The sequence below is a fragment of the Barbatula barbatula genome (assembly GCF_947034865.1).
Source record: "Barbatula barbatula genome assembly, chromosome: 3".
NCBI classification, from domain to species: domain Eukaryota; kingdom Metazoa; phylum Chordata; class Actinopteri; order Cypriniformes; family Nemacheilidae; genus Barbatula; species Barbatula barbatula.
In genome coordinates, this window is record NC_136764.1 from 4197940 (window position 1) to 4213981 (window position 16042).

At 40.1% G+C, this 16042-nt stretch overlaps 2 protein-coding genes across 3 annotated transcripts in view; both read right to left on the minus strand.

Moving 5' to 3' along the window:
• The window catches only part of LOC306891788 (uncharacterized protein), a 213279-nt gene that overhangs the window by 115611 nt on the left and 81626 nt on the right, over positions 1–16042 (minus strand). The gene's annotated exons all lie outside the window — the stretch shown is intronic.
• The window catches only part of LOC306891751 (NLR family CARD domain-containing protein 3-like), a 52655-nt gene that overhangs the window by 10208 nt on the left and 26405 nt on the right, over positions 1–16042 (minus strand). The window contains exons 1-5 of one of the 2 annotated variants that reach the window (XM_079452250.1): positions 1998–2093; positions 1656–1723; positions 1217–1327; positions 987–1038; positions 61–265 (exon numbers count right to left, since the gene is read on the minus strand). The exons of the other annotated variant lie outside the window; for it this stretch is intronic. Of the exons in view, the coding sequence (XP_079308376.1) occupies positions 61–265; positions 987–1038; positions 1217–1327; positions 1656–1681 (394 nt within the window). The 5' untranslated portion in view covers positions 1682–1723; positions 1998–2093. Of the gene's footprint in view, positions 1–60; positions 266–986; positions 1039–1216; positions 1328–1655; positions 1724–1997; positions 2094–16042 lie in introns of those variants that run through there. 2 annotated transcript variants of the gene reach the window in all.

The window sequence follows — 16042 nt, forward strand, 5'->3', positions numbered from 1 at the left end:
AATAAATTAAATGCATGAAATGTCAAATAATCCACAGGAATAAATTCATGAATCTCTTACTGGTCTGTAGTTTGTAAGCGAGGTCTGTCTGCTTCATCTTCCTCAGGACGTTCAGTGAGATCTTCAGAAACATCTCTCTGACTCTGATCTGATCTTCATCATCCTCCTCTTCTCTCTCAGAGCATGATGGGTAATCTGGACTCAGTAGACTCTTGAAGATCTTCAGCTCTTTCTTCATCATAGAGATGAGTTTGTGCTCAAGCTCCTGAAAACATTGTTCAAACACACATGATTTAGTTTTCTTATGAGGGCAGAAAAAGGTTTTAATGCTCATTTTAGTGAACACAGTTTTTTCTAAATAGCTTGAACCTCATTTCATGAAACCTGTAACACATTTAAACACTATAAACACACATCAAAACTACACAAACAAAATCATATTTTCTTTAATTCATATTTTGGCTTCAAATGATTCTCAAAGCATCAAATACACATCAGCATTGATAACACACTGAGATCTATTTCAAATCAATATGATTGTGACTTCTTACTACAATGAATCAGTTTGAAACTAAACATCTAAACATGTTTCAGAATCATCAGTAATAATAACAGTAATCTGTGTAAAGCTGCAATACGACTGACAGTAAAAGAATCTCATGAAACGCCCCTTAAACATACAGCTTTGATTTTGGTCTTAGAAACATATTTTGGGGTAAAATTATTTTAAAGCCTCATTTGAAGAAGAGCAACTAAAATTTCTAAATAAACTGTGAATGAAACATGATATTGAAAATAAATCAAATTAATAAAAAATAAATTATTGTTTATCAAAGCAAAATACTAAAAACTACTTTGAAAAGGAAATTGTGTAAAAAAATCCCTACTAAATATTTATATATAAACAGTTGTTATACACTAGTTGCTTCACATACATTTCTCAACTTCACACACACGCACACACGCACACACAGACACACACTCACCTGGAAAACAGACTCCATGTGCTTCCCTCTGAATGAGACATTTGTTGTGTTTCTGTAATGTAACAATAAATGAAATATGTGTTTCATACAGTGAACACATGGATTAATGTGTGTATCTGTCAGTAAAGTGTTCAGTGAATATCTGCAGTAACATCAACAGCACAGACTCAGATCAGAGAATAAAGACCGATGAAGTGATTTACTCGTCTAAACCATCAGACTGTTCTCACCTCACATCTGGATCATCACAGTCTCCTGAACTGAAGTTAAGTGGATGACCCATTGATGCTTCACTCTTCATGGACACACAGCTGGGTTTAGGAGATTCTCCTCCAGTCAGACTAACAACATTACATCACTTTACTTCATGTTCAGTTTTATGCATTATTCAATAAAGCACTTGTATTAATGAGATATTTCACCCAATAATAATACTTTATATAAATGATAAAAACATATTTCAATATAATTCATAAAAATATCATTAGTAAATGTGTATAAAATGTCCAATTACAAAATGTCTCTACATTTTAATGATTATTAAACCACAAATACTAAATTTAAACTAAAGTAAGTTATTAAATACAAACTCTTACATCTGTCAGAGCAAAACACATCTAACTATAGACAATAACACATTTAAGTTTATTAAAATCTTTCATTTCTCACCTTTTGGTCTCTTTGGAGAGATTCATGACGAACACACAGTGTCAGAATATAAAGAGTTAATCTCAAACCTGTAAACAAAATACTGATGTGTTATGTGTCATCTCAGAAATACACACTTATTTCCCATCAGTCCGTCCACAACATTGAGCTTCACATTTGCTCTTAACAGTGAAACTACATTTTCAAAACGTCACTTTTAATGTTTTGAGTTTATAAACACACTTCCTGATTCCAGAAACAACACAATATTCAAGACAGTTCTTCAACCAATAAACTTAATGTGATGTTCAGATCAAGACGATATTAAATCTACTGAATAAACATGAGGCTGTTTATACTTACTGTGTTTTTAGCTTGTTTATGATTTATTTTCTTGAACGAGGCTTTGCTGTAAAATGGCTCCTGCTGTAATAGTTTCACTTTCACCTGCAGTTATCTGTGAAGGAGGAGGAGCCACCAAACATGACAGACTTGATCCACAGGGCAATTGTGCCCCCTATAAAAAATGAACTCACAAAAATATCACAAAAACTAAATTGTTATTTATTTTAATAATAACATGAGTTGTCATTAATAGAATAGAAAGTAAATTCTTATTACCTACTAATTGTTTGAAAATAATGTTGAAAATAAATTAAAACAGATTGTTTTCTCAATAATACTGTATTTGAATATCAGAGCTCATAAAACTAATATTTCATTAATATTATTTAAATAGAGGTTAATAAGAAAACTTTTAAAAACATTTTGTCAACCTCTGTTCAGATGCTTTATGGACACTGTAACAAAGATCCATAAAAGGAAGGAAGGAGGCGGGAACCAGCGAACGTAACCTAACAATTAATTAAATAAACAAACAATAAAACACAAGTAAAATGCCGGCAGCTCCCTCACGGTCAACTGCATACACAAACATAATAAAACAAAACACAGAGTCCAGGCCTGTTCCTCTCTCGCACTTCCCTGTTGTTGCTCCTCTCTTATGCTTCCGGAGCTCCTCGTGAGAGATGCAAGAACCGTGCCTCACGCCTCTCTCCCCGCCCTGCTCACCACATACCACCATCGCAGGCCGGGGGTACTCCTGACAGCATTCAGCTCAAGTGAGCCTTCTAATAAATAAGACCGGAAGTCTTACCTACACCATCCCTAGAGTTAAATCCAACATGTCAGAGACAACGACACCGCAAACTCCAGCTCTATCACACAGGACTCTCCTGCGCATTTGAGCGCTCTTCAGCGTTACAGTCCTGAGGCTGCCAGCTTCTCCGGACGCGCTTCGAAAAGCCTCTGCACTTCATCGCCTCGCCTAACCGGGCAACATCTTCACTCGCCAGCGTCGTATGCTACAGCATATACGGCCATCCCAGCCATTGGGAAGTGGACCGTCGCAGGCTTGGGAACGTCATCCCCAGTAGGTGGCACAGCAAAGCAGAACTGTACAGTCTATACATCTCACTGTAGACAGAGGCCCCTCCACTGACCACAGAGGAGCCGAACCAGGATCCCGGATCGTCACGAGCCCAGCCCCTCCTCTATCACGTCAAGGCAAGACTTTCAGCCTGCATGTTAGCGTCCCAAGCCCAGGCTCCCGGCTTCCCTCCCCTCCCCCAAGGCTACGGCCCGTCCTACCTCCCTCAGGCCCCGGCCATAGATGCCAGCGCTAACCTGAGGCTGCCTTCGTTAGCCACTCCATCGGACACAATTCCCTCCTCTCTCTACCCCAGGCATTACAAAGTTTCTCTTTGGCTACAGCAGTGCCAGTCAACACCCCGGTTCTGGAACCCCCCCCCGTCTCCACCAACATCAGGACGCAGAACTTGGCAGGTGTGGACATAAAAAAAAATCTATCACCACTCTCACCAGGGACGTGCAAAGGGGGGTTGCACAGGTTGCCCGGGCAACTGCCCATATGCCCTTCTCACTCACGTTGCCCTTCCGAGGTGGAAAATAAATACATAAATCATACAATGGATGCAGAATTTCACATACGTCTAGATAAAAAAACGCAAAGCCTCATACACTTCCATATTTGGGCAACCAAAGTGAAATTCAAAAGGGGAAGGGGAAACTGTTTACGTGGCTGCAGTGCTGCACGCGACCGGCACCTGAACTGAGCCTGCATGAGTGGCCCTAGAAGGAGATTGTCACGGTTGTCGGGTGATACGACTCAACGTTGTCTAGAGCATCCGGGGCAAACTCAAACCAGACACTCATTTGTCCTTCTTTTGGAGTTGTGCTGAATCGGCCTAAACAAAACCCGCTTTAGAACATTTATTGGGACGCAGCAGCATAGCGTCTGTTGCCGTAAGATCTCCGGTCAAACAAATGATTGGCTGAATGAGGTGTCAAATAAATATCTGATATATCATTGGTTAAAAACGTAAACAAGCCTCCACGACGTGGAAGTGGAGTCCACATGTTGACTTCGTCACATCATAACGGTAACTTGCTGAAACGTGAGACCTCATTTAATCTGGAATGGACAAAAGAGCACAACTTTATATAAAAAGGCAGTAGCGACACTGAAAGGGACATGAAAGAGTTAAATGTCACGTGATCATGGTGGAGGGTCACGGGATCACCTGTGAATAGGAATATTAGTCACCTGTTCACCTAGTTTGGTAGCGAGAAGGGGTGAGTCAGGACGATGTATTCTTTGTTGACCATATTCACATATTTCAAACTCAAAGAAATATCTGTCTGTGCAATAAAATGGGACTATTAACAGATGTTTGCCTCACTGATACTTTATTATATGCGTCGCAAATGCATGGAGTTCCTGCTTCAGCCTCTCAGCGGCCTTTTAACAACGTAGGACAGCCGCTACATTTTGTCAACAAAGATCCTTCACTTCTTGGCGGAAAGATTGAACATCCCCAACAGGCTTACCTATGTGGTAATTGTTTGCGTTCTTCTCTTCGAAGCTTTGTTGGACGTTTCTCTTTGCGTTTTAGCTTCGCTTTCATCTCAGTTGAGCAGAATCCTGTAATCCGTGACGGCTTTTACTAATGTACTAACGAGCTGTGCTGTATTGGAGAGCGAGCTGTTAGTGTTCGGTATGTTGTTTATCCATTGGGGATGATCGCGCGGTTGTTTTTTGTTTGGCTTTATTTGGTTATGTCCAGAGCTCTGGGGCCTGTACCATGAATGTAGCTGAACAAACTCAGGGTTACAGGATTAGTTTTGGGTTGACAAAACCAAACCAACGTGATCAAGCTTTGTTGGTACCATGAAGCAGCTCATGGAGTTTCTTTGTCAACTCAAGCTTTGATCCTGAAGCTAAGATTAGTTTGCGCGCGCGTGCACATGAACGAGTGACGTCAGCATGGCTAAACCAATCGCATTATAAATGAATAAAGCCATTTCCACAATATGAACACAAAGTTGAATTTCAGCCATGGAGTGATATGGTTCTGTTGTCTACGCAAGAGAGAAGTGTTTCAGAAACACTCCTGATTGAGTTACTGTTAAATTAAACGACTATAGTACACACATTCACTGTAGTGCTGTACGGCAAACAGGATCCGCGGGGTCCTCGGTGGAACTACAAGGGGTCCGTGTCCTTGCGGGCAACTTTTTTTATGGCATGGGTACAGAAATATTACAACAAAGTTCATTGAAGCTCCCGCATATTGCAATTTTAACCTGCGTGCGGACAAAAAAAAATCCATTCAGGCAGCAGAAGCAAGAAAGTTAACCTTACATCTGCTTCATCATTCCCTTCCGAGTACACATGAGAGGAGTTGCGTGCAAATAAAGTTCATTCTCATATATTTCTGAACTTCTGTACAAATTTGTTAAAGCTGTAAACGGCTATTTTGACAGGCAAATGACACGCACCGCTTCTGCATTGTAAACTCTGACATCTTACGTGTTTAAAATCAATGAAACATGCACCGTGTACTGATGGTTCATGTCAAACAAGTTGCCCAAAAAATAACGCGGACTGGTTGCATGTTGGTCTCCTTTTAGTCTGATATGATGCTCTGCAGAAAAAAACGAGTTTATTTTTTTGCAGAGAGACAACGGAGCTCAGAATTATAAAATAGCGGTGTGTTTTGCAACACAGAGAAGCGGAAGAAAATATAAGAATTACACTTAATAAAACGGGCTGCTTTTACAACAGAATACATAAGCCTTTACATTTAATAAACTTTGCGCCATTAACCAGGGTCAGTCATTTCATTGAAGCCTTAATAAAAACTACGGTTGAGGACAAAGAAAAATGTTCTTATACAGTGAAACTGAAAGTGTTCCTAGATGTTCTGCACCACAGACAAGAATGTAAAAAATCCAATGCAAATACATGTGATACAATAAAAGTGGAATATAAGTAAGTTTATTGAATTTCATATGAGTGTAAGGGAAAGCCAGCAAATCTGTAAAATCAGATTTTACCTTTAGTTGTAGTGATAGTCATTACGGTAATCATTGCACGTTATGTACTGCCCGCTTAAGACGGGGACTACGGTAGTAGTACGGGGTTCATCCGTAATGCCATGGCCTGTGAAATGTTAATAAAGACGACTACGAGTTAACACAGACGTGCGTGTGTATGGTCCTTATTCCTACGAGTGCCATCCTAACATTACAATAGTAACCAACATTTTATTTTATATTTTTATTAAACAGTATGAAAAATAACTAGACATTCTAACACGCACTGTGAGTCAGTTACGTCACCTATATGTTTCTTTGCTCACAGCTGATTGGTCAAACTTCAGTCTGAGATCTTGAATCCAGAACATAATCTGCCCCGGAGCAGGTTAGCCGTGCAGCGTAAGATACCATGGCGACGAACACAGATTAAAGCCGAGCTACTTTCATGGTACCTAAAACCCAGGGTTGGCACAAACTAAACCGAAACATAGCTGGCTAGCCACCTAAACCAGCTTCATGGTACAGGCCCCTGGTGTTTGAAATAGGTTGTTTTCAATTTGTTTGTTATGGAATATAACGTCGGAATGTTTTTTGGAAGTTGATGGTGTTTGTCTACGTTTCGTTGTGATGCTTTGAGAAGTTTGAAGTAAATCGTGATTGTTGTTGATGCGTTGGAAAGCACATAAACATGAGTGAAGCGAGTGCTGATGACGTCATGGAGGGTGAAAAAGGAGTACCCAAACTCACTGTAAAAGTCTTGGCAAACCACATTGAAAGTTTGCAAAAGCAACGAAAAACAAAGGTGAACAAAATTAAAGGGTTGATTCCAAAGATAAAGAATTTGATGACAAGAAAGGAAAATGCCTCTCAGGTGCAAATGCTGTTTGAAACTCTTGTTGAATTTTGTGAAAATGCCAATAAGCTGCATGATATGGTGATTCCCTTACTTCCTAAAGATGAGCAGGAAAAGCAAAATGAATGGTTTTTGAACATTATGAAATATACTGATACATTTATGGATGCAGTTCAAAAGTGGTTGAAGATACCAGAGGAGAATGTTATTCCTGTTCAGTCTGAAACTGGTGCAACACAGGAAGAGTTTACTATTCCTCAAGCTACAGTCCAAGCTTCATCTATTGTTACATCAGATAAATTACAAGATGACATTAAACCTAATGATAGTGTCTCAAATGTGGGGAGCAGATCATCTAAAAATCAGAGCTCAATTAGTGAAAGAAGAACTGGTGTATCATCTACTTCTTCTGTACGTCTCAAAGCAGAAGCGGAGTTGGCTGCATTGAAGGCACGACAAAAATTGTTGAAGGATAAACATGAACTGGAGGATCAAGAGGACCAGCTAAGAAACAAAGGAACAACTTAATCTGCAAGGAGAAATTGAAGTTCAAATGGCCAAACTGAATGTTTTAAAATCTCAGAGTGTGTCAAGCGATAAATCTGGACATTCAGGAGGAAAACGTTCCAATTTGGAATCAGAGCGAAGGAAAACACACAGTCTTAATGCCAGTGCTAAATCATTTGTTCCTCCAATGTCAGTAAATGTGAATGGATCAGTGCATGACCAATTAGGATCCGGAGTAAGGCCTAATGGAGGAGTTGTACAACCCAGAGTACCCTTACAGCCTCCAATAGGGATGCATCATCCTTCTGGACACCAAACAGTGGGGCAAGGGACACAAGGAAATGCATTGCGTCCGCATGTTGAAGACGAAGTGCAGAGCAACATTTATGGTGTAATGAGAAAGCAAAACGAAATAACAACGCTTTTGTTAAAACAGCAATGTTTGTCATCCTTGCTCAAAAGAGATCTGAAAGTGTTTGATGGTGACCCTTTTTAGTATAATGCATTCATGAGAGCTTTCGTGAACAGTGTTGAGAGTAAGACTGATAATTACAGTGATTGCCTGTATTACCTTGAACAATATACTGTTGGTCCACCAAGGGATTTAGTACAAAGTTGTCAGCATATTGACCCACAAAGGGGATATGTAAGAGCCAAAGATCTGTTGCATGAACATTTTGGAAATGAACAGAAAATTGCATCTGCTTATATGAATAAAGCTCTGTCATGGCCTCAGATTAAAGCTGAAGATGTTAAAGCTTTACAGGAATACAGTCTTTTCCTTAGAGGCTGTGGTAATGTCATGGAGGAGGTACAATATATGCGTGAGTTGGATATGCCAGCCAATATGATGAGTATTATAAAGAAACTCCCTTACAGACTTCGGGATAAATGGAGAACAATGGCTTGTGAAATACAAGAAAGACGCAACCGACGAGTTTCCTTCATTGATATTGTTAACTTTATAGAGTGTCAAGTCAAAGTGGTAATGGACCCAGTGTTTGGAAATATACAGGATGATCCTGTAGTGGTGAATAAAGATGTGAAAAGAAGTAAATTTCTTTCTCGTCCTGGAATAAAACGAACCAGCTTTGCTACCACTGTGATTGCTGCAAGAAAGGAAGTGAATCTGAAAAGACGGGAAAGGTAGAGGTTGGTCCTGATAAGAAAGAATGTCTCTTCTGTGAAGGTGCACACACATTGGGTATGTGTCCTCAGTTGGAAAAAAGATCCCACAATGAGAAGTTTAGCTTCTTAAAGTCAAATAGAGTTTGTTTTGGCTGTTTGAGCATTGGGCACATAAGTAAAGAATGCAGAAAATGTCTTTGTTGTGATGTTTGTGGTCTTAAACATCCCACTTTGCTACATATCTTTCCAAAGGAAAAGACTTTTGATACAACTGAGAAGAAACCGAAGATGGCAGTGAATGATGTTTTGATTTCCAGTGGTCTTCCTGGGGCTGGTGACTATGATTGTGAACTCCCAATTGTGCCTGTACAGATCAAAGCCAAGAAAGGCAGTACAATTGTTACTACTTACGCCTTCTTAGATCAAGGGAGCACAGCTGTGTTTTGTACTGAGAGAAAACTTAACCTCACAGGAACCAAAGTGCGGATACTTTTAAGAACTATGGGACAAGTAAAGGTGACTAGTAGCTATGCTCTGTCTGAAGTGGAGGTAGCAGGATTGAATGAGAATGACTTTTGTGAATTGCCTCGAGTTTTCACCCAAGAAAGTATGCCTGTTCACAAGAGGAATATACCTAAAGAAAGTGACCTGCAAAGATGGCCCCATTTAAACCGTGTTCATTCACCTGAGATTGAGGCAGGGATGGAGCTGCTGATTGGAACCAATGTTCCTAAAGCTTTGGAACCATTGGAAGTCATCCGCAGTGTGAATGATGGACCCTATGCAATCAAAACAATGTTAGGATGGACTGTTAATGGACCACTATCTGGAGATACTAATAATGTAAAGGATTGTGCTGAAACAGAGGTCACGGTCAATAGAATTTCAGTTCTGAATCTAGAAGACATGTGGCAACAGCAGTTTAAAATGGACTTCCCTGAATGTAGCCAAGATGAACAAACTAGCTATTCAAGAGAAGATCAGAAATTTATGGAAATGGTGACAAACTCTGCTAAGCTGGTTGATGGGCATTATGAGATCGGCTTACCTTTGAGGAAGAAAATTCATATGCCAAATAATCTGAGAATTGTGGAACAACGTGCTTTACATCTAAAGAAGAGACTGAATCCTTTTGAAGTCTTTCTTACTGACTATAAAGATTTTTTGAAGGATATGGTTTCCAAAGGTTATGCAGAGCAAGTACCTGCAAAGGATTTGATGCGTAGTGATGAACAAATTTGGTATATCCCGCATCATGGTGTCTACCATCCCACAAAGAAGAAAATCCGTGTGGTGTTTGATTGTGGAGCGAGTTTTCAGGGAACATCACTTAATGCTCAACTCTTGCAAGGACCAGATCTCACCAGCTCACTCATTGGAGTGGTGACGAGATTTAGAAAAGAACCTGTGGTGATTATGGCAGATTTCGAGTCAACGAAACAGTGGATACAATTCTACATTCTTTTTATGTTGATGATTGCCTTGTTTCAGTTGCTACTGTTGAACAAGCAAAGACATTGTGCCAGGAACTTGTATCCATATGTGCCAAAGGTGGATTCAGGCTAACAAAATGGATGAGCAACAGATGTGAAGTCATGGCAGTAATACCTGAGGATCAAAGAGCAAAAACAGCAAAAGACTTGAATATTGATCGGGAATCTCCATTAGTCGAGAGAGTGTTGGGGATGCAGTGGTGCGTTCAGTCTGACACATTCAAGTTCAAGATTGTAATCAAAGATAGACCTATGACTCGAAGAGGAATACTGTCCATGATTAGCTCTGTGTATGATCCTTTGGGAATTGTGAGCCCTGTACTATTGTCTGCTAAGAAAATATTGCAAGACCTCTGCAAAGGAAACTTGGGATGGGATGATGTTTTGCCAGAAATAGTTGTTCAAAAATGGAAAGGCTGGCTTCAAGAACTTCATCATCTGGAAAGCTTTGAGCTTATAAGATGTTTAAAACCTCCAAATTTTGGTGACATCACCTCTGCACAGTTGCATCATTTTTCAGATGCGAGTAAGGATGGCTATGGAACTGTGACATACTTGCTAACACGCAATATGCATTCTCTAGTACATTGTGCTTTTATCATGGGAAAGTCAAGTGTAGCCCCAATGAAGTGTGTTACCATCCCATGTATGGAGCTCATTGCTGCTACAATGGCAAGTCGTATGGATGTTATATGGAAGAAGGAATTACATCTGCAGCTTCAGGATTCTGTTTTTTGGACAGACAGTGCTTCTGTTCTCAAATACATCAAAAACGAGACTTCACGATTCAAAATCTTTGTAGCCAATCGGGTGACAGAAATTCTCAAGGCTTCACAAGTTTCACAATGGAGATACGTAGATACAGCAAGCAATCCAGCTGATGTTGCTTCTAGAGGATCGACTGCCAAAGTCTTTCTCAAAAACAGGACATGGACATCAGGTCCTGCCTTTCTTCTTCATCCTGAAAGTGAATGGCCTGCCAACCTGAATGACCTTGAAAAGCTTGAAGTGGATGACCTTAAGGTCAAGAAAGGTATTGAGATTAACTCTGTGCAGCTTCATGAAGAGGATGACGAGCTTGCACCTTTCTTTAATCACTTCTCTTCTTGGTTTTGTTTGAAAAGGGCAATGGCTTGGATTTTGAGATTTAAGAAACTGCTCTTATCTCTTAGTCAGAAGAGGAAACAACTGAGACTTGCTTCAGCTCATTCTGCTGGACAACAGGGAAATTTGGAAAAGGAAATGGAGATTTTCAAAGGTCAACTCAAAAAATCTCATCTCTCACCAGAAGAACTAGAGACGGCAGAGTTGGAAATTATTAGACTTTCACAAGAAAAGATGTTTCCTGATGAACTTGTTTGTCTAAAAAGAGGGGAAAGTGTCAAGAAGGGTAGTCACATTTATGGACTTTGTCCTACGTTTAATGATGTTTTGAGGGTTGGTGGCAGATTAAGTAGGGCATCAATGCCTGAAGAATCCAAGCATCCAGTCATTCTAGCAAAGAATTCTCACATCTCTGATATTCTCCTGAGACACATACATGAAGAAGTAGGACACTGTGGTCGTAATCATATGTTGTCTAAATTACGACAAAAATATTGGATTACAGGTGCAAGTACAGCAATAAGAAGTGTACTTTCCAAATGTGTTATATGTCGAAGACTGAATTCACTTCCAGGATGCCAACAGATGGCTGATTTACCATCAGACAGAGTCACTCCGAATGAGCCACCATTTACCCGTGTTGGGGTGGATTATTTTGGACCTTTCGAGGTAAAAAGCAGAAGAACTGTGGTGAAAAGATATGGAGTAATTTTTAACTGTTTAGCCATAAGGGCAATACATATAGAAGTGGCACCATCCTTGAACACAGATTCATTCATAAATGCACTTCGACGTTTCATTGCAAGACGTGGTCAAGTCAAAGAACTCAGATCGGACAATGGAAGGAACTTTGTTGGAGCAGAGCGGGAACTAAGAGTTGCTATACAGGAATGGAATCAGGGTAAAATTAATGATGTCCTCCTTCAGAAAGGTATTAAATGGTCATTTAATCCCCCGACTGCATCACATTATGGAGGGACCTGGGAAAGGTTAATTCGATCTGTACGGAAAGTTTTGAATTCCATTTTAAAGTTGCAAAACTTGTACGAAGAGAGTTTGCAAACGTTTTTTTGCGAAGTTGAATCTATTATCAATGGTCGTCCAATCACCAAAGCATCCACTGATCCAAATGATCTGGAAGCATTAACACCAAATCTCCTGTTGATTTTGAGAACATTACCATCGTTACCACCGGGCGAATTCAAAAGGGAAGATGTTTATGCTCGTAAATGTTGGAGACAGGTCCAGTACATGTCAGATTTGTTCTGGAAGAGATGGGTTCTGGAGTACTTACCACAACTTCAAGAACGTCAGAAGTGGTCAAGAGTCAAACGCAACTTTAAACCAGGAGACATAGTGCTTATAGTGGACAATACAGCACCTCGAAACTCATGGCTTATTGGACGCATAATGCAAACATTTCCAGATAGAAGAGGATTCGTGCGTCATGTGCAAGTTAAAACTAAAACCAGCTGTCTGGAAAGGCCAATAACTAAGGTCTGTCTTTTACAAGAAGCAGAAGATGGATAATTTTGTTGCTTGAAATTTTTTGGAACTTTGACAACACTTCAAAAACATGAACAATTTTTCTGCCTGACTTTTTGCAGGATTTTTTTTCCTCTTTTGAAAAAAGAAATGGACATTATATGATGTAAATGCATTATTGATTGTTTTCATGTCTAAATTATGGAGTTGTAATTATTACTTGATAATAATTAGGGGCTGGAATGAAAGGGACATGAAAGAGTTAAATGTCATGTGATCATGGTGGAGGGTCACGGGATCACCTGGGAATAGGAATATTAGTCACCTGTTCACCTAGTTTGGTAGCGAGAGGGGGTGAGTCAGGACGATGTATTATTTGTTGACCATATTCACATATTTACAACTTTCAAACTCGAAGAAATATCTGTCTGTGCAATAAAATGGGACTATTAACAGATGTTTGCCTCACTGATACCTTATTATATGCGTCGCAAATGCATGGAGTTCGGCTTCAGCCTCTCAGCGGCCTTTTAACAACGTAGGATAGCCGCTACAGACACTTTTCATGGAGGTCGCTGTGAAGTGGATGTTTGTAGTCAAGGGACATGCGACATGCCAGCACAGAAAAACAAAAGTACCCACGTGCTGCAAGTACATCTTCCCTTAGGCTAAGGGCAATTTTTTTTTCAAAAAATTGTCTGGCAATGAATAGAGTAGACTGTTTCCCATTTCTGACCGTTTGGTTCCTTGTCTTTTTTTGGATTTCTTGCCTTGTTCCCTGATTACTCTTTTGCCTCTGGTCCCTGCCTGTTTTGTTTGTTTTCTTTGTTTGTTTGGACTGCCTGTGTATGACCCTTGCCTGGTATTTGGATTATAGGAGTAGGGATCATGTCTCAGAGTAGTTCATGACAAAAGACAAGGAACCAGGGAAACGCTCAGAAATGCAGTAATAACTAAACAAGACTTTGCACTGAATGGGTGTGTGGAAGTGGTTTATATTGAGTGAGACTAACAGGGTGATGAGACACAGATGAATGTAATCAGTCATGATGAGTCCGGGAAGTGAGTTATGGGAGATGTAGTTTTGTGAGTGAATGATAAGTCTGAGTGGGGCGAAATAGGAAAGTTCGATGTTTGAAGTGAGGGTAGTGTGTACCGAGGTCTGAGTTGCTGAGAATTGTTTGCTGATGGCTGATGTTTTCTCAGTGAAAAATACCGCTAAGTCCTCTGCAGTCAAAGAGGTGGTGGGCGGGGGAGAAGGGGGGCAAAAAAAAGAGTTGAAGGTCTTGAAAAGCTGCGGAGTGTTAGGTGCATTGCTCACCTTTGTGGTATCAAAATATGTTTTCGCTGTGGTAACACTAGCAGAAAAAGAGGAGAGTAGTGATTGGTAGTCCCTTAGGTCAGCAGGATTCTTGGTCTTGTGCCATTTCCTTTCTGCAGCCCTGAGTGTACTCTGTTGTTCACGGAGGATGTCAGACAGCCAAGTGCAGGAGGGGGTGGCACGAGCTGGTCTGGATGAAAGCGGACAGAGATTATCTAGACAGGATGTAAGTGTGGAACATAAGGTGTCGGGGGCAGTGGCAGCATCTAGAGATACAAAGTTGGAGGGAAGAGAGGATGACACTTTAGCAGAGAGGGTGCTAGGGGAGAGAGAGCGAAGTTTCTGTCTAAAATAAACAGGTGTTGGTGTTGGTGTGGTGCATGTAGGGAGGAGCATGTTGAAAGTGATGAAGAAGTAGTCATACATGGGAACAGGTGTGACTTTAATGTTGTCTGTGGTGCAGTTACGGGTGTAAGAGGTGAGAGCAGATCCGTCGCTGGCTGAAGAGTTCAACTCTTTCTACGCCCGCTTTGAATGAAACCACAGCAGTGCGAAAGCACGTCAGAAAGTTTCAGACAAAGCAGCGATAATCAGGTAATCACTATGTGGGAGGCCAAGGTTCAGAGGGCACTAAAGCACGTGAACGTCCGGAAAGCTGCCGTTAGAACAATAAACCCTCTTGCCTGAATGACCATCGCCCAGTTGCCCTCATGTCAACAGTCATGAAGGTCTTTGAGACACTAAATGTGATCCTCTATCCCTAATACAAAGAAAAGTAATCTGTTTGCACGTTCTCTTGCACATTCCTGCTCAAGTAAATATTTTCAGTTTACTTCTATCAAAGACAATAAATACCTTTATCTTTATATTATTTACGTATATGTTTCTTTAGTGTTTGTATTTTTAAATAGTCTTTGGAGTCTTTGGAGCTGACATGACCTACATTTCACTGCTGGTTGTATATTCTTTATATAACTGTGTATGTGACAAATACAATCTTGAATCTTGAAACATTGATCCTCTTTTGTATGTGATGCAGCGGATCCAATCAGCATTATTTTAGTTCTGCTGCTATTGAATTTAAGCACATTTACTTGCGACTAGAGCTGAAACGATTCCTCGAGTAACTTGAATACAAAAAAATCATGGTAGTAATGTTTTTCCCTGGAGCTTTAATCCATTGAACTACAGTACAGACGGAGCACTGCGTTTCCACATGAACCATTATTACTCACACACAGCCCGTTAAACTCTGTACATGTTGCAGGGCTCTCAAGTCTCACACATTCACCGTCACATGCATTTTAGTCTGTTCATGCGCATTAGTTTTATCTGGGGACCTCATTTGATTTAGAAATGACCTCCACACATCTGTAGTTCATGTGGCGCATTTGTATGGGATAAGTGAAGAGTATACTCAAATGTACAGACCTATTTCACGGATGGCAAGGCTTTACGTATAGCCTGATGTATAACGATATATGATCGAAAAGATCACCGTGATCAACTGTCTCAAAAGTTCCATGAGTTTCCATGAGAAACAACAAAACGTGAGACTCCCGGTGTTGTCAGGTATGGATATGAGCCAACACTCGAAATAATATCATAACATTTAAAAACAGCTCCATTATTCACAAACGGCGGATAAAACCTTGAAAAATGATGAATGAGCCGCCAAATCACAGAGATGCCGATTCGCACGGGACTAATATTATCACTGGACCTCAGTGTTCGGCGAAATATGGAAGAGAATTTGTGAGGGAATTTTTACTAGACATGGTCGTAAAAGGTTTAGATTTTTGATTAAAAGGAAACAAATTAGTTGTTCATTTTAAGAGACCTCTCTTATTTTCTCTTATATATTTAGTATTGCTTTTTAATCAAGAAAAATAACTTGTTATCTGAATACTCGATTCATCGACACTCCCATAAACAATCGTTGGAAGAATGGAAGATGGACATAACTCGTGTCATGGAGGGCTCTATAGTTTCAATCATTGCACTTAAACTACTTTGTTTTTCAAACACATTCCCTGGTAAGTTTATATAGTAAAATACCAGTTTGACAGAGATGTATTTTTAGGATGTTTCTAATTAAAATACTAAATAAAAGTGT